Source organism: Euleptes europaea, chromosome 6 (assembly GCF_029931775.1).
Source record: "Euleptes europaea isolate rEulEur1 chromosome 6, rEulEur1.hap1, whole genome shotgun sequence".
NCBI classification, from domain to species: Eukaryota; Metazoa; Chordata; class Lepidosauria; order Squamata; family Sphaerodactylidae; genus Euleptes; species Euleptes europaea.
Window position 1 is genome coordinate 88,800,699 of NC_079317.1, and position 24,394 is coordinate 88,825,092.

At 44.5% G+C, this 24,394-nt stretch overlaps 1 protein-coding gene across 5 annotated transcripts in view; it reads left to right on the top strand.

Annotated features, from left to right (window-relative positions):
• The first annotated feature begins 15,075 nt into the window (after window positions 1–15,075).
• The window catches only part of KCNC1 (potassium voltage-gated channel subfamily C member 1), a 131,899-nt gene continuing 122,580 nt past the window's right edge, over window positions 15,076–24,394 (top strand). For all 5 annotated transcript variants that reach the window (XM_056850870.1, XM_056850869.1, XM_056850873.1 and 2 more), the window contains exon 1: window positions 15,076–15,696. In XM_056850870.1, the coding sequence (XP_056706848.1) occupies window positions 15,127–15,696 (570 nt within the window). In that variant the 5' untranslated portion in view covers window positions 15,076–15,126. The remainder of the gene's footprint in view (window positions 15,697–24,394) is intronic.

Genomic DNA, 24,394 nt, shown 5'->3' on the forward strand with positions numbered 1-24,394 from the left:
CTGGGCTTCAGGAAAGGGCTCAAGAGAGAACATAAGAAAGGACCTGCTGGATCAGACCAAGGCCCATCAAGTCCAGCAGTCTGTTCACACAGTGGCCAACCAGGTGCCTCTAGGAAGCCCCCAACCTCTATCTATTTTTGTCTGGTGTTGAAAGGAAGATGCTTAAAGAAAGAAAGTGGGTCCGTTCAAATGATGTCCTAAACCATATAGTCCATTATGTTATTTTAATGTTATATTAATGTTTTGTATGATGGATTGTGATGGCCTTTGGCTGCAGACAATAAACTTTATCACATATAGTCCATTAACACAAAGGAAGCATATCATTTTCTCCGGACTGGTTGGTTTGTTCATGGACATTTTCCACTAGATTATAGCAGCATCAAACAATGACTTAGATGTGTGAATAACTCCACAGGCTGGGCAAACACTTGTCAGGGATGCTTTAGGCTGATCCTGCATTGAGCAGGGGATTGTACTAGATGGGCTGTATGACCCCTTCCAACATTATGATACTATAGAATCATAGAGTTGGAAGGGACCACCAGGGCCATCTAGTCCAACCCCCTGCACAATGCAGGAAATTCACAACTACCCTCACCCCACCCCCAGTGACCCCTTCTCTATGCCCAGAAGATGGGGGGGAACCCTCCAGGATCCCTGGCCAATCTGGCTTGGAGGAAAATTGTTTCCTGACCACAAAGTGGAAATCAGCATTATCCTTGGCCATGCAAAAGGGCATGAGAGCCAAACACTGATGCAACCCTTCCTGCCCTCCCTCTCATGATCTGCCTAAGGTGGATCATTCCATCTACTTGCATCATCTCAAACATGGTGTTCTTCATGGAGTCTATTTGCTCATTCATCTGTAGACAACAAGCACACAGTAATCAAGAGAAATCAGGAAACGAGCAGGCCTGAGTCTGAGCCAAAGGTGGCTGAGATGTGTAAGCCCCATGTCCCAGAAGAAGCAGGGAAAGCAGAAGCTCAGCTTGTTCACACTTCCGCTTTCCTTATTCCATCATATGCCATACAAACTGGCCCCAATATATTAGCAATTGATGCAGCACAAATAATATTTTCTCTCCTTCAATTCAGGTCAGGGTGCAACTGTCATTTATTCCTCCACTGTACTAAATATAGTACATGATCTGTTTGCAGGAAGGATTATAACAGTACCAGGTTGCATCAGGTTGCAGCAAGGAACAAAGAAATTAACCTTGGAAGCAGATTTAATTTCAATGAATCAAATGTCTCTCTTTAGAAGAGATTTTATTGTGGCCACAAGTTTAGTTCTTTCCCCATTTAACTCAAAATTAGATGAGTTGATAAAAATGTTAGTAAAACTGAGAACAGCCAAGCTATCAATTTATGATACCTCTTTGTTCCTTTGGTATATTTAACCCCTGATCTAACAGAACATTTAGGAGAATTTTGTCCTTAAGATGAAATCTCATTGAAATCAACAAAACTTCTCAATTACTTCACAGTCCTGGACTTAGCTGAAAAAAAGAGTTTCCTTTGTTTTCATTGTAAGTGCAAATTTAATATTTACTTCCAGAAAATAAAAGAAAGCAACAAGTGAACAAGGAATATTTGTAATAACTAAAATAATAATACTGTCAGCAACCAGTTCCATTTTTTTTAATTAAACTATGAAATTGTAAGTATTAGATGCCCCTAGAAATCCCATAGTTCTAGGACAAGAACATGCATGTTATGATTGAATTCCATATCAACTTATGACCTTTAAAGACACAAACTAAAGCCTATGGTAACAACATTTTGTTTTGCATGCGGGATAACATAGATTAAACAACAATAGGAGGCTGAAGGCTGATCCTTGGTTGAGATGGCGACTGTTGCAGACATCTCTCCGAATCTTATTGACTGTTGTACTTTTCTTACTGAGTAGTCTCCAAGAAGACAACATTACAGTTGTTATTTATTTGCTCTTATCTCTGGCGCTCCAGTGGGATTTTAGTTAAGCCTTTTGAGGTTTGGAGGTCTGGTTGAAGATAATTGCCCAGACCCAATTGGCTTTGGAGTTGCCCTTTGCTGGTTTTGGCCCTTTCTGTCTGATTGGTAGCAAACACTTGCTTTTGAGAGGCAGAATCTTTAATAATTATCTGAGACCTTTGAATGAGATCATCCTAAATTTTGGAGTGGCTTGACATCAGTATGCAGATGACATAAAACTGTATATTTCTCTGTATAAGCCTCCAGATGCTGCTGTCTCTGTCCTAAACCAGTGTCTGGATGCAGTGGTTGGGTGGACAAGAGAGAACAAATTGTATTTGAATTAAGACAAGATGGAAATTATGTTGGTCTGGAAAGTGGATGACCTTGAGGTGCTGGATTAGATGGTTCTGTTGTAACTGTCTGACCAGATGAAAGGTTTAGGAGTGCTGTTAGATCATGCACTACTTTTAGAGTACCAGATTGATGCAATTGCCAAAAGTGCCTTCTATCAATTGCATCTGATTAGTAAAATTTCCCCCCTCCTTGACTATTCTGACCTGGCCACATTGATCCATGTTTTCATAACCTCCAGATTGGATTACTGCACTACAGAGCTGTCCTTGAAGGTATCCCGGAACCTTCAACTTGTACAGAACGCTGCAGTGTGGCTGTTAGCTAGACTATGGTGATATGCCTATATTACCCCTGTTCTACAATTACAATGGCTAGCAAATTGTTTCCAAGCACAACTGATAGTGTTGCTAGTTTTAACCTTTAAAGCCCTTCACAAATGAGACCTTTATACTTGAAGGACCACTTATGTCTGTATAGACCCATCTACCCACTTCATCCAACCCAACCATTTTTATTGAAAGAGCACTCTTATCAGGATCCATAAGATCAATGGAATTCTTGGTGACTGCCCCCATTATGGAATGATCTGGTCAAGAGGGTAGGTGCTCAGGGCACCCACCCCAGTTCACTTTTATAAACTGTGGAAAGCAACAACTGTTTCAGCAACTTTTCATTTACTCAGTCCCAAATGAGATTCAGTATATTTCTATATGGACTTCTTTTTGGAGCCAAAAATACTGGAATTTATTATGTACTGTCTTGATAGGTTTTGAATTTTAGCTCGGTTTTCTGTATATTTTCTTTTTGTTTGTAAGCCACTTCAAATGTGTAGAGAAGCAGCCTAAAATCATTTAAATAAATAAACAATAGAACACAGAGGACTATTATTTTGCTTCCTTGCTTGTTATTATTGTTATTGTGTCATTCCATTGTAAACCGCCATGAGCAAATAGGAAAAGTGATATATAAATGATTCAAATAAATAAATCTCACACAACCCTCCCTGAAAAATACCTTATTGGTATGGGGAGGGGGTTAACCCATAAAAAAAATAGCAGCAATAAAAGGGAACTGAAAAGTGGATTATTTGGGGCTCCTTTGCCCCCACTGCCATTTTTCTCCCTCCCCTCTTCCCTTTCCCCTTACTTACCTGCTGGCTGAGTCAGATGCTCGGTGCCTGGCCTCTGTGAAGTCCGGAGGGGGCAGATGGCGCAGAAGTGACTGCTGGGCTCTACAGAGCCCAGCGTTCAGTTCTGTGGAAGGGATCTTTTTCAGGTTAGGATTTACTAAATTTGAAAAAAAAATTCAATTATTCAAAAAAGCCGTATTGCTTATATTCAGCTTTTTCGGCTTTTTGAAAATTTCCAGGTTTATTAAACCCGAACCTGAAAAATTCCGAAAAAGGTGCACAGCCCTAAACAAATCTACACAAATAAAGTTTCAGCAAAATAACAAGGAGATCATGGCATTAAAAAGAGATTCCAAGAATAAGCCTTCTAATCAAGGGGCTAAGGGGGATTGTTGGATAGTGGAGCATATAATGCAAATTTTATACATTTATAGTGGGAATGCAGCAGAGTGGTGAAATTCTGGAGTGTGATTGCTATGGTGATCTCACAAGGTATAAAAAAAGAATTACCTAAGGTTTTCCTGTCGAATTGCGTGGATTTTCTTCCGAAAGAAGTCCTTGAATTTGTGCTTAATGCAGTAACATCAGCAAGGTTAATACTTGCCCAACATTGGAAGAAAAGTATAATCCCAGAGAAGGATGAGTGGCTGGAGAAGCTGTCAGAGTATATTCGTCTGAGTAAACTAACCAGTCTTTTAAAAAGGTAAAGGTCCCCTGTGCAAGCACCGGGTCATTCCTGACCCATGGGGTGACATCACATCCCCATGTTTCCTAGGCAGACTTTGTCTACGGGGTGGTTTGCCAGTGCCTTCCCCAGTCATCTTCCCTTTACCCCCAGCAAGCTGGGTACTCATTTGACCGACCTCGGAAGGATGGAAGGCTGAGTCAACCTTGAGCCGGCTACCTGAAACCAACTTCCGTTGGGATTGAACTCAGGTCATGAGCAGAGCTTGGACTGCAGTACTGCAGCTTGCCACTCTGTGCCACAGAGCTCCTAACCAGTCTTTTACATGGCCCAAAGTCCAAAAAGTTTGAAAAATTGAATGTTTTTTGTCTAGAATGTGCAGTTAGTTTGAGCCTGTATATTTTGTTGTTTAAAAAAGAAGACTGAGAATTCCACCAAGTACAATATGCTTGCAGCAAGTTTATCATTTAGTTCATTCCCTCATTGACAATAGGCTTCATCCTGGGTAAATGTAAAATACCTGTATTATGTCACCTTGAAATCTGTAATGTTTGAATGATCCAGGAAGAATAGGCGTTTATTTTTGTACACTGGGATACAAGATACACCTGTCACCTTTATCCTTCTAGGCATCAATGTCCCCTGAGAGTAATTATATCCCTGCTGTGATACACAGCCCAAATGTCTGATTGGAATCTACCAACTATTGTACAGAAAAACAGCCTCACGTCTTTTCATTCAATCTGCTGCATGCTTTTGATGATTTGACATAATTAGGCATTGGCTTGAGATTCAATGACATTGTGCACTGACTGGAATAATTCTCCACTTAAACATGTTGCATCACTTAGCACATTGTCCGTAGGTCCATTCAGGGCCTGGTTTTTGATAAATCCCTATTCACTTTATTTGAACATGTATAATGTTTCGAATCAGTGTATTGATCAGTTCCCTGAGTTTATTCCTTGTCGTTTAAAAGGAGTCTTACTGCTAATGAAACATTCTGAATCCATGGATACATGGGAATTAAGCTTTGTGCCATTAAAGCAGAAAAGCAAGACGTAAGATTTTCTGGGATGTCTCGATGTCCTTGGAAAGGATGGCCGGAAGCAGCTCCAAACACAGGAATAAGTGCCAGTTGTGATCTCTCAGGAAGACATTAAGTTTGATTAACTCGCAAATTATTACAGGGAGAGGGAGCAAGGCAAGGCAGAAGGTGGGGAAGCCAATGTTCAGCAATTTGACACCCAACCTCCATAAAAGCAAGGATACAAATGATGAGTTGCAGGCTCCTTATTTGTTTCAGATAGTCGTGTAACCAAAACAGCCAACCACATTCTAAAGCAGGGATGGGGAACCTTTTTTCCGCTAAGGGCCATTTGGATATTTATAACATCATTCGCGGGCCATACACAATTATCAACTTAAAAATTAGCCAAAGCCCCAAGTAGGCAGCTGCCCCAGATGACCCCCCAGCACAGGCAAGCAGGCAGGCATCCAACCGGTGGCGCACTTACCCACCTGGTGGCACAGGATGGTCTGTTGCACCAGCCTGGCGTAGCTGTCCAGCCGCACGCCAGAGTTGCTCCTGCTCTGCATGGTCGGGGCCAGATTCTACAGCAGGCTGCTGCTACCTCTGCCTGCAGGGATGAAATGAGGACATGCTGGCTAAGAACTCCCCCCCCCCCCCGTGCATTCTGGCTCTTCTGAAAGGGGGGGGAGGTTCCTTTTCTCGGCAAAACAAAATCACATCCTCCTTGAATAAAGGGTATTCCTGTCCACAGGAGGAGGCGTATCACCAGTCTTAGATCCTTCTGAGCTAGAGATCTGCCAGGACTCACGAAGGGCCAGACCAAATGATTTTGCGGGCCTTAAACGGTCCCTGGGCCTGACATTCCCCACCCGTTCTAAAGATTAGCCAGTCAGACTGGGGACAAGATGGCAACGGATGAACAGCTTCCCCTAGCTGCTCCGTGGTTTTTACTTTTTAATTACATGTTAACTGATTAGGCTACTTTGTCTTCCTTGGATCTCTGGATATTTTGGATTAATTGGGTTATCTGTATCTTTATATGAGTTGAACGCTGGCTGGACTGCCTAGCGACACTGGTAAATTTCACAGCTGCTTATACAAGATTAGCCACTCAGAACACACGGAGTGACTGTCTGGGTTCAATAATTCGGTAAACTGACACTCCACAAGAATACTATTGACATTCCACAAGAATATTACATCCAATACACTTATTCAGTCTTACGGCCTGCACTTGAATAATATACTGATGACAGTTTCAGAGATAATTCACAGGTTCAGAACAATGAACACCCCACCCCAACTGAATATGGATATAGGATTCCAGTGTGGTGTAGTGGTTAAGAGCGGTGGTTTGGAGCGGTAGACTCTGATCTGGAGAACCGGGTTTGATTCCCCACTCCTCCACATGAGCAGGGGAAGCTAATCTGGTGAACTGGATTTGTTTGCCCACTCCTACACACGAAGCCAACTGGGTGACCTTGGGCTAGTCACAGCTCTCTCAGCCTCACCTACCTCACAGAGTGCGTGTTGTGGGGAAGGGAAGGAGATTGTAAGCCGGTTTGATTCTTCCTTAAATGGTAGAGATAGCCAGCATATAAAAACAAACTCTTTTTCTTCTCACTAGATAAGCTAATTTTCTGCCCCTGAGCATTTCCCCTCTGCTCTAATCAAACTGATTACATTTTGCATTGCCTAATTGATTTTTATTAACAGCTGATATTGTATCGAAATAAACTTGATTGATTGATTTTGCATTGATATAAATCATAGTTTTATATCAGTTCAGGTTAGAAAGATTATAAGCCCATTCCAGTTATTCACAAACAGTAACTTGTCCTAGAGATGTATTGACAGGCAGAATTGTTATGTCGTGTGGTTTGTATGCCTTTTGTTGTATGTTGTTGTATGTTTTATAATATGTTGAAAAAAATTAATAAAAATAAATAAATCATAGAGTTTGAAGGGGCCATCCAGGCCATCTAGTCCAACCCCCTGCTCAATGCAGGATCATCCTAAAGAATCCCTGACAAGTGTCTGTCCAGCCACTGCTTGAAGACTGCAAGTAAAGGGGAACTCACCACCTCCTTTATCTTATCCTTATCTCCTTATCCTTATCTCCCTGTCAACTTTTTAAAATGTACCTTTACAACTCCTACCTTTCTCACAGAATTTCCCCTCCTAAATAACTGGCCCTATTCAGGCTGTGTTTAGCTGGGGAAGCAGCCACTATTTTTACTCTGAGAAGACGTTTCACAGAGAAGGCCTGGTTTGCCAAACCCAGGTGCAGCCATGACTTGCCCTCCCTTCAATGATAATTGGAGAAGAAATTTTGAAAATCCATAACCATACGTACACGGAGCTATCCTATTGCTGCCTGTCAGACAGAGGCCAAGCCAAGGTAAGTAAGCTGAGCGGGAATAGGAACCCCCCTTTCCAGCACACTATCTGGTACTTCAAATTGGCTGTCGCATTCAATGTTACAAAAAAGAAGAAAAATTGCCGCAGAGGAGTCTGAACACCCTTTTAAAAAGGATCCCTCAGAGTACCAGTCGCTTGAAATGTATAACCGACCCATTCTTGAGCCACAATGAACTTAACTGTCCATGCTGCCGTCACTAAGAAGAAAGAGCCACAGCCTGGGGAAGCCATATCCATTCAAGTGAGAAACCAGAACAACAGAATATGGTCAGGAATATGACACTGTGGGTTGACTCCAAACTAAATGGGCAATTTCCACAGATTCCCCCTTCCTGCTGCAGACCTCTCTTATGTGATTCCTGACCCCCAGGAACAGCCTTTTGTGGAGACGAGTGGACTGCAGTGAACATAAGAACATAAGAAAGGTCATGCTGGATCAGACCAAGGTCCATCACTCTCCATACCACTCTCTCCATACCATGAACAATTTTATAGACCTCTATCATGGCTCCCCTTAACTGCCTTCTTTCCAAGCTAAACAGCTCTAAGCGTTTTAGTGGGAGGGGTAGGCAAGAAAGTTCCATTCAGCCTTCAGAAAATTTAGTTTGGATCTAACCCCATGGCAATATTTTAAATGGAGCTTTTTAAAATGAATGCTTACAATGATGGATATAATTTCCGAAGTTTGACTGGAGAAAGTATTAGGGGGTGGGGGAAGCAACTGTACAGTGCGTTCTTCTTTTTAGTGTTGTTTTTCAGTACTTCTCTTGACTGTGCAGAGGAGGAAGGAAAGAAGGGAGGGAGAGAGATTGATTTTCCACTTATAACTATCCTGTTTCTATTGCTCTTAAGACGGCTTTCTGTCCAGCAAGCAATTTTTTGTTAGATTCCACAACTCTACACTGTAGTCATTAATCTTTGATGTGAAATATTGTCAAATGCATTTGGTAAATCTAAATGTCCTAGGCTATATCCGCTGGATATCTTTGTTAACAGTAACGTCTTTAAAATCTTCTGTATGCCACTTGAGTCTGACCACTCCTGCCTGTAATATCTTTATTATTCATTTTAACGTAATTATGTATTTTATGTACCATACAGTGCAATCCTGAACAGTTGCACCCGCCTAAGTCCATTGAAGTCAATGGGTGTAGGAGGGTAAAATGTTTAACCCTGTTTCCACAAAACCTTTCCTGAGCAATGCTAAAGCTGAGAAATGTTCCATGCAGACTCCCAGTATAAAGGCTGCTTCTCCCTTGCCAGTTCAGGATTGACATTTCTGTCATTCAAGCAAAACCTGTGCATCAAGAAGAAACTAACAGGACAAAGATGGCCCAGCGGACATTTTTCTGTCAAGTATCCATTTCCTCACTGAGCTGTAAAGGTGGATTTTACTCTGCCTTGCCTGCAGCATCAAGACTTTTCTCGAGGCATTTGGGGCCTCAACAGTGCATCCACCACAGGCTAGAGTGCACAGCCATGTGACACCCACACACATATCCTTGTATATCAGACATGAAAAAGGGGAAGCTGAATTCTTTTTTTTTTTTAGATATTTTATTAGAATTTTAACAAACATACAAACATACAAATACACATACATTCACACAGTTTATACTTCTTCGGGGAGTCTATTTCATCTTACATTTTCAAAATCTTCAATAACAAACATAATCTACATATTAACAATTATATTCTTTTTAATCTAAATGTTAAGTTTCATATTCTGAGATTTATTTCTAACCATCTATCTTTTTTGTTCAACATAGTCAAAGTATCCTTTCCATTTTCGTTGGACTTTTTCAATCGTCTTTTCTTTCATCAAACTAGTCAGTCTGGCCATCGCAACGTATTCATCCATTTTTTTGTTGCCACTTTTCCAAATCTGGGGTATCTTCCAACTTCCAAGATGTTGCCAATGTTACTCTAGCCGCCATTGTCATATATCCAAATAGTTCTAGGGGAAGCTGAATTCTGACAGTCGACGTTGTTACATTTATGTGTAACCTGATTGCCTTATCCGGGGTGCATTGGAGCTTCAAGAGGTGTCTGCGTGGGCCTGCCCAGGTACCCTCTGATGCATGACCCCCCACTTTCCCAAGCAGCAATGAGTCCCAACAGCAGCCCTGCCGTGTTCAGTTTCCTGTGTGAGAGACAGCACTACAGATTTGTGGCATGTTGATAATACCTGTTTGTGGCATGTTGGTAATACCTGTTTAATTTACAATATTTACCTCACATCAGATACCAGAGAGAGAGAGGGAGAGCGGGAGGGAGGAAGGGAGGAAGGGAAGGAGGGAGGGAGAGAGGGGGTGGGGGAGAGAGGGAGAGAGAGAGAGAGACCTTTTAGCCCACCCTCTGCTTTGGTGCCTTTTACAACTGGTCATTCCCATGCGCAGCCACACCATCTTCCGATCCAGAGACCACCCCTGCAAGTAAATTGCTCACCAGGAACTTCTACAGCCCTAAAGGAACCTTCATATTCTTCAGTCATCCAGACTGGGGATGTGCATTTTTTTATTAACAAATGAAATAACAGAACAAAAGATCCTATTCATTATTAGGCCGAAAACAAATGCAAAAACATTCATTAACATTCATTAATATTTGTTAATCTTTTGCCTGGCTGCTTGGTTTAGAGAGATCAAGGAGATTTTGGTTTCAAAGGGGAGAAGAGAGAGTCTGGAGATAACGAAAATGACAGGGAATATTTCCAGTTAGCAAACAAATGAGAGACCCCCCCCCCCCGCCCCGGCAAAGTAGGTTTTTCTTTCTGTAGAGTGTTCACCAATTAGTTGGGGCTTGGGAAAGGCTTTCTTTATTCTGTATAAGCAGTGGCTTCCATTTGCATTGGCTGCTTTATCGGATGCTTTGCTATTTAAGTGGGCTTTCCCCCTTCCTTCCTCTTAGTAATCAGCACTAGTACTTTTAAATTGCCCCAGACATTGAGGCAAAGGCAGCAGAGAGGTAAAACTGTTGCTTGCGCTACAGATGGACAGAGGGAAAATGCCCCCACCATAAGATGCCAGGCAATGTTTCAGATTTAGGGAGAGTGGCCTAGGCAAGCAAGAAGGATTTGCTGATCTGGTTCCTGGGAAGGGTCGATAGCAGTAGCAAAGAGCCAGTGTGGTGTAGTGGTTAAGAGTGGTGGTTTGGAGCGGTGGACTCTAACCTGGAGAACCGGGTTTGATTCCCCACTCTTCCACATGAGCGACGGATGCTAATCTGGTGAACTGGGTTGGTTTCCCCACTCCTACACACGAAGCCAGCTGGATGACCTTGGGCTAGTCACAGTTCTATTGAGAGCTCTCTCAGCCCCACCTATCTCCCAGGGTGTCTGTTGTGGGGAGGGGAGGGGAAGGTGATTGTATGCCGGTTTGATTCTCCCTTAAGTGGCAGAGAAAGTTGGCATATAAAAACCAACAGTTTACCACGCTGCACCACGGGGCTCTCCCTTCCCCCATACATAATTTCAGAGCAAGATGCAACATGTGAGTGTTGCTGCAGCCAAATCTGACAGGTTTCTACTGCAAACACAACTGTAGTTACCAGTGGGGTCATTTTTCTCAGCACACTTCTCTCAGATAGATAGACGTGAACGTGTCCAGTGCTATTTTGCCCTAAGATCACATAAGTAGCCGAATAACATGCTTTTTTAACGGTTAAAAATGTAACTGGCCCTACTCCAGTTGTAAACTCCTTTACAACTATAAGAGCTCATTGAACTGAACAGAAAGGTATTTGCTGTTAGGAAGATTACTACCTCCTAAGTCAGTTTGAGCCCCATGGCGCAGAGTGGTAAGCTGCAGGACTGCAGTCCAAGCTCTGCTCACGACCTGAGTTCGATCCCGACGGAAGTCGGTTTCAGGTAGCCGGCTCAAGGTTGACTCAGCCTTCCATCCTTCCAAGGTCAGTCAAATGAGGACCCAGCTTGCTGGGGGTAAAGGGGAGATGACTGGGGAAGGCACTGGCAAACCACCCCGTCAACAAAGTCTGCCTAGTAAACGTCGGGATGTGACGTCACCCCATGGATCAGTTTGAATGGATGGTGGATGGGTACCCCAACCATTGTGGTATAGAAGAAAAATAAACCCAAGTGATAGCAGTGGAGCTGCCTGCAAGTGTATTACAGTTTGTGAGCTTAGCATGTTTTCCTCTGGACATTTCTGGTTCTTCTTGAGCTGCACTTGCAGTCTTTGGTTTGGTTTTGTATTTGTCTCGCATTTCAGTACTTTGATTCTTTCTAAAGCGCATTTAGGAGCTTTTAAAACGGTCCATAAATTGGAGGGAAAGCTAGGGAAACACCTCGGAAGGAATACAGGTTTCAGATGCCCAGAGATCCTTTCTGTAAACAAGTCATCTCAAGATCTATTGGCTTTATGTCCTTTTGTGTGCAAACGTTGGTACCATTGCAAATGAAGCAACGCCTGCCTGTTTCTCTTGGCTTCCAGCAGGCGAGGCGTGATGTACAAGCAGGGCAATGTGCCTGCCAAGAATGATGCCTCGTGGCCAATTGCAGCACGGCCATTGCCGCCGTTGGCCTTTGTGAACAATTGCCCCTACTGGTGAGACACAACTCCCATCAGGAAAAAAAATCCTGCTGCTTACCCACCTCGGATTCCTGTAGTGATGCCAGCGAGTGCGTGTCTGTGTATCTCACGCTATATTCAGAGGCAGAAGAGAAATGCTACATAGCTGATCTCTAGGGTTGCCAACCTCCAGGTACTGTCTATCAAAAAAGAAAACAGCATGGTGGCCAAGTTGATTAAATGTACTATGCTAATATAAAGTCATATACATGCATAAGAATAACAAAGGTATGAGCAGCAACATACAAATGCAGCTGTTGCATAAATTCAAATCCCACAAAATGACAAGAAGCCAAATGTAATGGTGTTAAGGGGACAAATATTAAGTAGAAACAGTGCAGCATGTGCAAAATAGGCAATTCCAGCTGTGATATAACAAGGGTGTCAAACTCAATTGTTACTAGGGCTGCCAATAGGGTTGCCAATCTCCAGGTACTAGCTGGAGATCCCCTGCTATTTCAGCTGATCTCCAGCCAATAGAGATCAGTTCACCTGGAGAAAATGGCCGCTTTGGCAATTGGACTCTATGGCATTGCAGCCCCTCCCCTCCCCAAACCCGCCCTCCTCAGGCTCCGCTCCCCAAACCTCCTGCCAATGGTGAAGAAGGACCTGGCCAACCCTATGATTTTTGCTTTTTGCTGGTGAACCGAGAGGGAGGCTGCTCCTCTCCCTCCCCTCGGCTTGCGTGGAATCGAGGGAGCTCGGCGCGGCCCTTCTCTTCGCCTCGCAGATGCCTTCGCCTCCCTGCTGTGTCGAGAGGCCAACAGAGCCAGCAAAGCCCCTTCTCTAACCCTCGCTATAAACCTGTACACATGCCTGGTTGGGTCTGAACTGTTTGTATATGTATGTATGTATGTATTTATTTCTATAAATGTGTGCAGGCTTAACATGTGTTTTAATTAACCACTGATGAAGGCCCAATAGGCCAAAACGCATTTGGTATGTGGTTACAGAGATCAACCCTAGGAAATGCCATTGTGCTACATACATACATACATGCACGCACACACACACACACATACATATACACAAACATACATATATATATATATATATATATATATATATATATATATATATATATATATATATATACACACACACACACATATCCACACACACATACACTCTCTCTCTCTCTCTCTCACACACACACACACACACATATATACACACACACACACACATACACACACGCACACACACACACCTTGGGTACCCAGCTTCTGTTTTCAGCTTGGGTTTTATTCCCCTCTTTTTTCTTCCATTAATCACAGTGCGCCGCAAGGCCGATAGGCACCCAGCTCCCCCAACCCGCCCACCGCCCCTCCTTTGTCCAGCTCAGGCCCCCCGCAGAAAAGCGGCAGTTCCGCGGGGCAGAACCTGAAGGCCGGCCGAGAGGGCGGGCAAGTCCACCGCCAGAGCCTGCAGGGGCGGAGGGGCTCGGGAAGGGAAAGGCTGGCCGCCCATCGGGGTCCTTGCCCAGCTGGGACGCCTCGCCCAGCCGTCGGGCTCCCTTCCCCCGCCCGAAGTCCTCCAAGAAGGCTGGGGGAGGGGGAGGGGGAGGGGACGCTGGCCCCTCCGCGGCCTCCCCAGGTTGCATTAGGACCCGGGGAGAGCCGCTGGCCTCCGGAGCCCCCCACTCACCCCCGCGCCTGCGCGCTGGCGAGGCGTGCGGAGCCCGGGCGGGCTAGGCTAGCGCGAGCCGCGAAGGCGAGCGGGAGGAGCGGCGGCCAGTCCTTGGGCAGCAGGCAGAGACGCGCCGGCGCTCCTCTCCCCCACCCGAGGCTCCGGGGTGGACCGGGCCAGCCTTAGCCCGGGGCCGGCTGCCGTCCTGCGGCGGGGAGGAGGGATAAAGGCGCGCCCCCCGCCCCGTCCCTCCCCGCCCCGTCCCTCCGGCCGGGAGGAGCTGTCCGTTTCAGCACCACGCGGCGCGCCGCCGGGTCGCAGCGAGGAGGGGGCCGCCGGGCCAGCCTGGGGAGGGGGAAGCGGGGAGAGAAGGAAAGGCCCGCGGGGGGACCGGGCGCTGCAGCCGGATCCCGCGCCCCTTTTGTCTGCGTCGGAGAGCTGCAGCCGGAGCGAGCTTGCATTGCCATCCCTTCTTGCCACCGCGTCATCACTACTCCTTTAGAGGCACTGGGGTTTTTTTTTGTGTGTGTGTGTGCATTTGTTGACCCCCACCACCAATTTTTAAATCCACCCAAATCTGAGGATTGCTGCGTGCCTCTTCACCCTTCCTCCTGCCTCTGGGACCCACCTACAGAACAATTGATTATTATTTTTTTGTGAAAAGGCGTTCAGCATCCTCATCTCCGCTCGCTGCGGCTGGGTATTTGCCCCTCTGTCTTCGTCCCGCCGTGTGTGTGTGTGTGTGTGTGTGTTTCTGGGTGGTGTCTGTGAAACCCTGCTCCGTCCCCCAGTCTCTTGTTGCACGCACCCCCCCCCCTCCGCCAGCGTCCCCCTTCCCATCCCTTTTTGTAGGTCAGTGGTGTGCCGCTGGATTCATTATTGGCAACCAAGAAAACAACCTTGCTCCCTGATACCCAGACGTACCTAGCTGACCAAGTCCCACAACCACTATTATTGGTGTCTGTGGCTACATTGCTTGTGTGTGTGTGTGTGTGTGTGTGTGTGTGTGTGTGTGTGTGTGTGGTGGGCTCCCAAACTCTTATTTTTAAATGATGCTCTCCTAAGAGTTTTGATTTGCCAATAAAAGGATATAAAGAACCTGGATCCGTCATTCACTCTCGCTGGGACTCGAGCCATCGCCTCGCCGGGCGCGAAGGGCACGAGGGGCCACGACCGTGGCATGCCCTTGACCTGGGCAGCTCTCGGCCAAACGGATACGGGATCCAGTTAGTGATTGATCGCCGGCGAGTGGACACCCCCTTATGCTCTTGCCGTGCGCTGCGCTCCTTTGGATGAGTCCACGACATGCCTGATAAGAGACGAGATGGGCCAGGGCGATGAGAGTGATCGCATCGTGATCAACGTGGGAGGGACCCGGCACCAGACTTACCGCAGCACCTTGCGCACCTTGCCCGGCACCCGGCTGGCCTGGATCGCCGAGCCGGATGCCCACAGTCACTTTGACTATGACCCCCGCACGGATGAGTTCTTCTTCGACCGGCACCCGGGGGTCTTTGCTCACATCTTGAACTACTACCGTACGGGGAAGCTGCACTGCCCGGCAGATGTGTGTGGACCTCTGTACGAGGAGGAGCTGGCCTTCTGGGGCATCGATGAGACCGACGTGGAGCCCTGCTGCTGGATGACCTACAGGCAGCACCGGGATGCCGAGGAGGCCCTTGACAGTTTTGGAGGGGCACCTCTGGATTGCAGCGCCGACGATGGAGACGCAGATGGCACTGGTGACTCAGGTGATGGCGAGGAGGAGTTGGAGATGACTAAACGCCTGGCGCTGAGTGATTCCCCAGATGGAAGGCCCGGGGGCTTCTGGAAGAGGTGGCAGCCCCGTATCTGGGCACTCTTTGAGGATCCGTATTCCTCCAGATACGCAAGGGTAAGCTGTGTGATCGATCGACACTCCTGATACTTTCTCTGCACACCCTCCAGGAAGGTCCTTACAATCCAGAGCTTCTTGCCAGTCCCATTAATGTTTGCATTTCATGCCTTGGATAGTCATGTATGGGATCCTGCACTTAAGAGGAGACAGGGAGGCATGCATCTTTTATGGCAGGCTCCACATGGGGGGCAGCACTTTGGAGAAAGGGCAGATAAAAGGGCAGAAACATTCTTTTCCATAAGGAGACAAAAATGTAGCAACGAGTGAACATCTCATTCCATTTTAGTTGTGTGTGCATGTGTATCTTGAAATATCCACTGAGATGCTTTCCTAAAAAATGGTTTGTTGTCAAGCTTTCTCTCTGATGCATACACCATTTCTTCTCAACAAGGTGAAGAGATATTTATTGCCGAGGCCACCTGATTGAACAAGTGAGCCTTGTATTTTGATTCTGTTGATTGAGACAGAAGGACATTCTCTTTCTAGACTGCCAACTCCAGTGCCAGATATGACACTCCAGTTTAGCCTTCAGTTTGGTAATTGCATTTTTTATTAGAATGAAGTGACCCATATTGGGGACATACATTTCTTATAGCAGAGCACTCACTCTCCATACCAGCAACTGGGGAGAGTAGAAAACTATTTCTATGCCAGGCCATGTCCAGACCATGGATCTATCAAAATGGGTACCTTTGTACATTAATGAAAGAAACTCTTGTGCAAAGCTAGGGGTGCATTATACTGCCTTTGATGTCTCCAGAAAAACAAACACAGATGTCACTGGAGACAGGACCAGTCTCACGATGCTGTTGTATAGATAAGTGGAGCTAATTGAGAGGATGGGTGGAAGAATGGAGGGAAAGATGGTCCAACTTTATGTGGTCAAAGTAATTATATACGTTTTTGAGGCTCAGTAAAAGATTTTCCCCCCCTCCTGATTAGGAAAATTTTGTTTCTGTGTGTAATGGAATTTTATTATATGGAAAGAAGAGAGAGCTAAAGGACATTTGGGAAACAGTTGTGTGGATGAATAGGAGCAAATTTGACGAGACCATCTGGACGAATAATTGGGTGCAGTGGTAGTGACTGAAAGCCTCAGGCTCAGCAAATATCTCAGAAAGGGAAACCATGTAAGGTTGGCCAACACATGAATGAGACATACTGGTGGACAGCCCTGGGACACATTCTAGACACACTTCTAGATACTTTCTCCCTTTTTTGGCATACGTTTCTGAGATGTCTTACTGAATTAGCAAGTTTGCATTGAAAGCTGTGGGTGCTTGAATGCTGTGTAGCAGAAAGGAGTAATGAAATGTTTACTGGTATATGGAACAATAGTATGGTTGAGCAGCTACTGTCAGATCCCAGAGATCTTTGCTAAGGGAACATGGAAGGGAACATGGAGGGAAGGCTGGAGGGTTCCTTCTGATGTCTGATTGGCTTTCTGTAATGAAGACAATTGTGAACATACATGCCGTATTCTTAGGAGCAATTCTGTTGTTGTTTTTCCCCGCTACCAATTTGTACAGACTAGCACTAGAGATATTCTGTTTCTATGACCAGTGCCTTGCACAATGATCTTTCATCAAAACAGATGGTAACTGTGGAGGGGCAAATGTCTTGCATACAGAAGGATCACTCCTGGCTATCTCTGTCTGGGATGATGCTGGGATGTCCTGCTGTGAAAGAACTCTGCCTGATACCCTAGGCAGCCACTGTCAGAACAGGCAATACTGAGCTAGAATTACCAACAGCAGCTTCTTACTATCCTCTGACTATAGATCAACCCAATGAAACAACTGTTGTGGATTTTGAAAGAGCCTTGCACGGGAGTTTGAAATGGGTTTTTGACAATGCTTGGCCTTGAATTCTGTTTATATGTACTATTGGTGAAAGAACTAACTGGGTCATTCTTGTTCTCTAACATTTATATTTTAACGTTCATAATTCAGATGGTTTTTTCTCTTGTAGGTGTTCTATTGAGCCATAATTTAATGGCAGATGTTAAGATCATGGATGTCTTCAACATCTATCTATTTAGAAAGCTATTATGAGGTTGGAGACTTCTGTTTAATTCATGACATTATGTAAAGGCTTTTCACAGTGCAAAAAAAATCCTTACCATAAGAAGTAAGAAATGAACATGTTTTACATTTAAAGCGTATAAACATTTCTGATAAACATGTTCACATGAAGCCTATTAAGATTATGCTAACAGGCAATTTACATCATAATAAAAACATGAAGAAATGGGGAACGCTTGGATCTAATGTCATAATTTAATGGCAGACATTAAGATCAAAAAGACCTCAAATATACTCTAGTTAGTTAGCCATGGGAAAAAAATCAATAGGCTCATTAACTTATAGACAATTTTTAAAACATCATGTTCAAATCATAAACGGTTAATCTAGCAAAGATATATGAGTATGGTACCACATATATGAATATGGCACCACCACCTTTCTGTATGGCACTTAAATCCTTGTATTAAGCTTCTTCAGTTTGTTACAAACAACTTAATATATAGCTACAACCAATTTCCATGTAGGATCCATTTGACTGTGCAGCTGAATGTGAGTCTCCTATTTATGAAGACTTTGTGGGTTCTGAAGCCCTTTGTGGGTTCTGGGGCTCTAGAACATCTATACTTTCTTTTTCTGGGATACAGTTAAGACCAATGTTTCATTAGTTTTAGATTTTTCTTATGCTTTAGAATTGTCAATTAAAAACATACCAGGTTATAGAGGAAGGTGTTTGACATTGAACAGCATACATTTTTTTTCCTTTCCTCACACCCCAAACTGTGGCCCTACAATGAACGAATGCCTTGTTTAGTCAGTGACACATATTAATGTGCAGATATGGTTCTGGGAACTGTATGTAGAACATATTTCAAGTCTTTCAAATTTGCTTAATGATCGATTCAACCACATGGGCCTGTTTTTCATCTCACACTGGGTGACCATAAAAGAAGGCAATAAGATTTAAAACTACTATATTACAAGTGTGTTTGGCTATTGAGAAAAGGTGTATTTTCAGATAGGCCAGATGGGTGGACAGGGTTTAATTTTAAGACCACAAATACTTTTCACATAGTATGGATTCACTAAAGTCTAGAAATAAGCCAATTCCTGTAATTTAATGAGTAAAAAGAAACATTGCAAGCAAGCACCTATAGAAGAAATAAAAACAAAAGGACTGATATTTTGGACTACCAGAAGGCCTGATTCTTCACTAGTATCAACCAGATCCCAGCTAGTGGAATTATTGGTTAGAGATGCAGCATACAATAAAAGAGAAATCTAATGAAATCATCATGGAATCAGGAAACCATATGCTCAATGCAGTGAAGTTCAAGACTTCTACACAGTTCTGCAACATCAAGATCCCAGTCTGCTTTGATGGTTTTGCAAACTGGAGGGCACCACTTATTTCGTTCAGAGTTCATAGTTGTCTTATTTTTGCAGGACTCTTTGGTACAAATGCTGAATGGTTGGTCTGAAATTTGTTTGTATAGAGAAGCGACTGGAAGCGACAAATGTTCCTCCTTAAGGAGTTTCAAGTGCCTTGCAGGTGCCAATGCAAAAGCAAGAGAGGGGTGTGAGGGGATGGAAACTGACCTTGCTGGCAGACCTGCCTGTGGTGGCTTAAACAAATAAAAATAATAAAAACAAAACATTAAAAGATATTAATTGAAATCGAGCATTAGGGGGGAAAACCTAACCCAGCATAAAAATGTAGACCATAAAAACAGACCACTGACAGCTTAAAATAACAGTTTCCAGACTATAATAGTATTAAAAGACCAACCCCTTAATTTAAAGCACATTAGAACATTGCTGGATGCCAGTACATAGTATCTGCAATGGTTTCCACTACGTTTTTGAGCATAATTAAAGGTGCTAGCATTCAGTAGAGGTGTGCAGTCAGAAATTAAACTCCAACCCAAACAACGCCATTGGCAAGCCTAATGCATGGTCTGAAGCCAAACAGATTTATCTCTGATATTATGGACCAGTCAGAAGTCTTCCAATCAGTTCTTCTGGTGCCTCGCTATGTGATTTCATTTTCCCAAGTAGTGGGAAGGGCGGTAAGGAAAGACAATGACGCAGAAAGTATATGTCTACCAGGTGGACCATCCAAGCCATTCTTTCTGTCAAAACAGGATAATCACGACAGGCTTCTTTGCAGTACATTTTCTATATCTGACAATCCTTGTACCATCTCACTAATTTTGGGAGGGCTTTCTGATTCTGTATACACGTGGATCTTTTTTGTGAGCTATGTTGTCCTCCAAACAAACAGGTGTTGCTCCAAACAAACAAGCTAACCCCTTAATGGGCTGTTTGGTTGCCTGTGAGGGGCCCAACTCCATTTGTTGGGTCTCTCCTTGAGTGCAACATGGTACAGTGCAGTACATGTAAGGACTGGACAGCAGCCCCCCCCCACACCTCCCTAGCCCCTCTCCAGTCACCCCCTTTACCTCCTGAGTCCCCCCACAGATCTGCCACCTCCACTCACCAACTGCTGAAATAACTACTCAGTGAATAGTTATTTCCAAAGTTTCCACTCCTTTAACTATCTTGGGCCAAGGACATAAAGGACATTAAAGATAAGCAGCAGCACCTTAAATTGAGTCCCCCACAGATCTGCCACACCGTTGCCACCTCCACTCAGCAACTGCTGAATGCAAACTGGCGTGAGTTGGGTAAATCTGAAGCTTGGCCTATAGGTGGAAGCTTGGCCTATGGGTGGCCACAAGCAGAAGAAGAAGTATTGGTTTTATACCCCACTTTTCTCTACCTTTAAGGAGTCTCAAAGCGGCTTACGATCATCTCCCCTTCCCCTTGTGAGATAGGTGGGGCTGCGAGAGTTTGGAGAGAACTGTGACTGGCCCAAGGTCATCCAGAAGGTTTCATGTGTAGGAGTGGGGAAACAAACCCGGTTCACAAGATTAGAGTCTGCTGCTCAAGTTGTGGTTTCTAACTGGTTTCACCTGCTCTGAGCTCATCTGGGGCCTTCTGCTCTGAAGGTCTTTTTGTATAGTATCCTCTCTGTGCTTGTAGACACTATGGTGTAGCTAGGGGAGGGGGTTGTGGGGGGCCTGTGTCTAAGTGGAAGAGCCTCTGTTTTACATGCAGAAGGTCCTAGGTTCAATCCCCACCATCTCCAGCTAAAAGGATCAGGTAGTAGGTGATAACGGAAGACTTCTGCGTGAGATCCTGGAGAGCCACTGACAGTCTGAGTAAACAATACTGACCTTTATGGACCAATGGTCTGATTCAGTATAAGGCTATTTCATGTGTTTTCATGTGTGTGTGTGTGTGGGGGTTAACCTGCTAGGGAAATCGTCTTGCCTTTGCATTAGGGTCGCCAACCTCCAGGTACTAGCTGGAGATCTCTTGCTATTACAACTGATCTCCAGGCGACAGAGATCAGTTCCCCTGGAGAAAATGGCTGCTTTGGCAATTGGACTCTATGGCATTGAAGTCCCTCCTGCCCCCAAACCCCATCCTCCTCAGGCTCCACCCCAAAAACCTCCCGCCAGTGGCGCAGAGGGACCTGTCAACCCTACTTTGCATAGAAGGATGGCCCTGCTCACCTTTGTTCTAGGCCCCAGCTTTTTGAATGGGGTAGGTTAAAAGGCTAAATACTTACATAGATCAATATTAAGTAGCTTGTGTACGATCTGATTACACCCCTGCAAATAATATCTGTTATTAACTCCTACAACTAGCAACAACAGCACCTCTGGCTGTTTTCATTCGTGCTCAGCACACGCTCAATCATTTCTGCATTGTTTACATTGTGAACATTTCATCAGGGTAATGTGTACGAGCAGATCCTTTTCTTCCCTTTGCACATTTTCAGAGCCAAACCCAGAGACCCCTCTGCTCTGTACATACAACATTCATTAACACCAAAGGGATTACTCCATGGGAAGGATTTGAATGACTGGGCAGCTTTGAAGTTGGAGGAGCCACTTCTATAAGAACAGGAACAGGGGACAGAAATGGATCCAGAGCTGGAAGAATATTCCAGTTGCCATTTGTGTCATGGACTCATGGCATGCCCTTGGGCAACTTACTAGCCCTTGGGATGGTTCAAAGCTTAGTATATAAACCTGGAAATAATAAGGACTTACAGTGGTATCCTAAATAAAGTTTCACCCTTCTAAATCCATTGTAATTAATAGGCATAACTCAAATTTGGATTGCAGTTAGTATCAAAAGGATCTTTTCACACACCACATTTTTAGATGAGATATTTTCAAAAACTTAAAGATGTAAAATATGCAGCAAACATGTGTTTGCGTATACCAGTGTGCTTGTCAGGGAGTTATGATGAGCTGCAGCTCATTGTGGCATGCCACATTTAGTTGCAAAGTTGGGTTTATTTATTTATAGTCCACCTTTCTCACTTGGAGTCAACCTGGATCACACAGAGTGAGTCAATACAATTGACGGATGGGACATGCAATAACCAATGCGATAGGATTAGCGTTGTAGAACCAACCAGAAATCTAAAAACAGAGCTGAAGCAAAACATTAATATTAACATGGCATATTAAATAATGCAAAATTCCATAGCAGTATCCTAGTTTCAGCAAGCCATACATAGTAGTATAGACCACACCCCCTGATAATTTTTCCAAGTAACTTTGTGAATCGTTTAGTATAGTGCAACACTGTTGCCTGCATATAAAAACCCTCTTGAATAATTCAGCTTTGCATACTTTATGGAAAGCCAGGAGAGTGGGAGCCTTCCTGATCTTCTCAGGCAGGCCATTCCACGAGATGGTGGCCACCTTGAGAAAGGCACGTGTATGGGTAGTCGTGGATTTTGCCCATTTTCAGGGTGGCACCTGCAGAAGTCTCTGCTCCGATGAGCAAAGCTGTCGTGGCGGTGCATAGGGGGAAGAGGCAGTCTCACAGATATGAGAGTGCAAGGCTATGAAGGGCTTTGTAGGTGATAGCTAATACCTGAAGTTGACCCCAGTGACTTATGGGCAGCCAGTGAAGCACCTGCAGGATGGAAGTAATATGCGTGCTCCATCTAGCACCCAATAATAACCTAGCTGCAGCATTCTGCACTAGCTGGAGTTTCTGAATTGATTTTGAGACCATTGCAGTAGTTTAGTGTCACTGTTACTGTGGATTCAGGTAGCTAAGCTGAGTTGAAGAAAACCTTTTTTGCAACTGCATTAACTTGCTTCTCCAGTAACAAAGTTGGGCCCAATATAACCTCAAGGCCCTTAACTGAACTCCATCAAAAGTGTGGAGAACAATGTCCTTCAAGATCTCTACCTTCCCTATCAGCATTACCTCTGTCTTTTCATTTGTACATGCATAAAATGTGAAATGGTGATTTCTTTATTTGGACTGCATACAGCCCACTTTTCAGCAATAAATGTCTCTACATAAAGCATAAAATTGCCTAAAAATTATTAAATGATCAAGTCAACCAATATAGAAAGAAACAAAATCGCAGCCCAGAAACCACCTATTCAGTTTGGACACAAAGACCTCAATAGACAATTCCCGTCTCTGAAGAGCCAAGACTCTGGAGACCTCAGTGAGTAGTTATTTCCAAAGATTTGTGGGCTGGAAAATATTTGCTCAGCAGTGGCCACAAGCGTAATAGCAGGTTGGGTCACTGAAAGATTCTCAGTGCCAGATTTCGGTGAGAGAACAGGCATGTACTGGAGAAGGCATTCCTTCAACTATCTTGGGCCAAGGACATAAAGGGAATTAAAGATAAGTGGTAGCACCTTAAATGGAATCCAGAAGCATATTGGCAGCCAATAGAGCTCATTCCAAATCAGTGTTACATGTGACCACCAGAAATTAATTTGTTTGCCACATTGTGGGCCAGTTGTCATTTCCAAACAGCCTTCAAAAGCACCCCCACATCGATTGTGTTACAATGAGCCAAATGGGAGGTCCCGTTCCCAGAAACGAAAGCAGCTCTTGAATCGGCCAAAGCTGAAAAAGACAGCCGGTGTAGAGGCAGTGGTAAAAGTGCTGAACTCAAGCCAGGAATCACTGGGTTTGAATCTCTACTTTGCCCATGAGGCTCACTGAGATGAGTTTGTTCCGGTTGTTCCCCTCACCTTCAGCATTTCAGAAAAACCTATTTTGAAGCTTGTTGAAGCATGAAACTGAATGCCTGAAAGTCTTACAATTTGCTGACTAAAATCACTTGCAAATAAAGGTTTTATCAAAGAATTCTGGATCTTCACATTTTGCTTCTTATATACTGGACCCAGAAGCTGTTGCTGATAAGTTTGTATCGCAGCACCTGGACAGAGGGAGGCATCTCATCCCTTAGAGATAGGGATGGGATTCATCCCCACCTCTGTGCAATAGTAGCTCTGGAAGTAGCCAATTTGAGACACAGCAAACCTGAAGCTAGGAGTCTTAAGGGGAGGAGAGGGTGGCCATCGAGACAAGCCAGCATTTGACCAGAATCAGAGGCAGAGGTTTGTACTGCAACTAGGGCTGCCAACCTCCAGGTGGTGGCTGGAGATCTCCCGCTGTTACCTCTGATCTCCAGGCGACAGAGACCAGTTCACCTGGAGAAAATGGCCACTTTGGAAGTTGGACTCTTTGGCATTACACCCCGCTGAAGTCCCTCCCCTCTCCAAACCCCGCCCTCTTCAGGCTCCACCCCCAAATTCTCCAGGTATTTC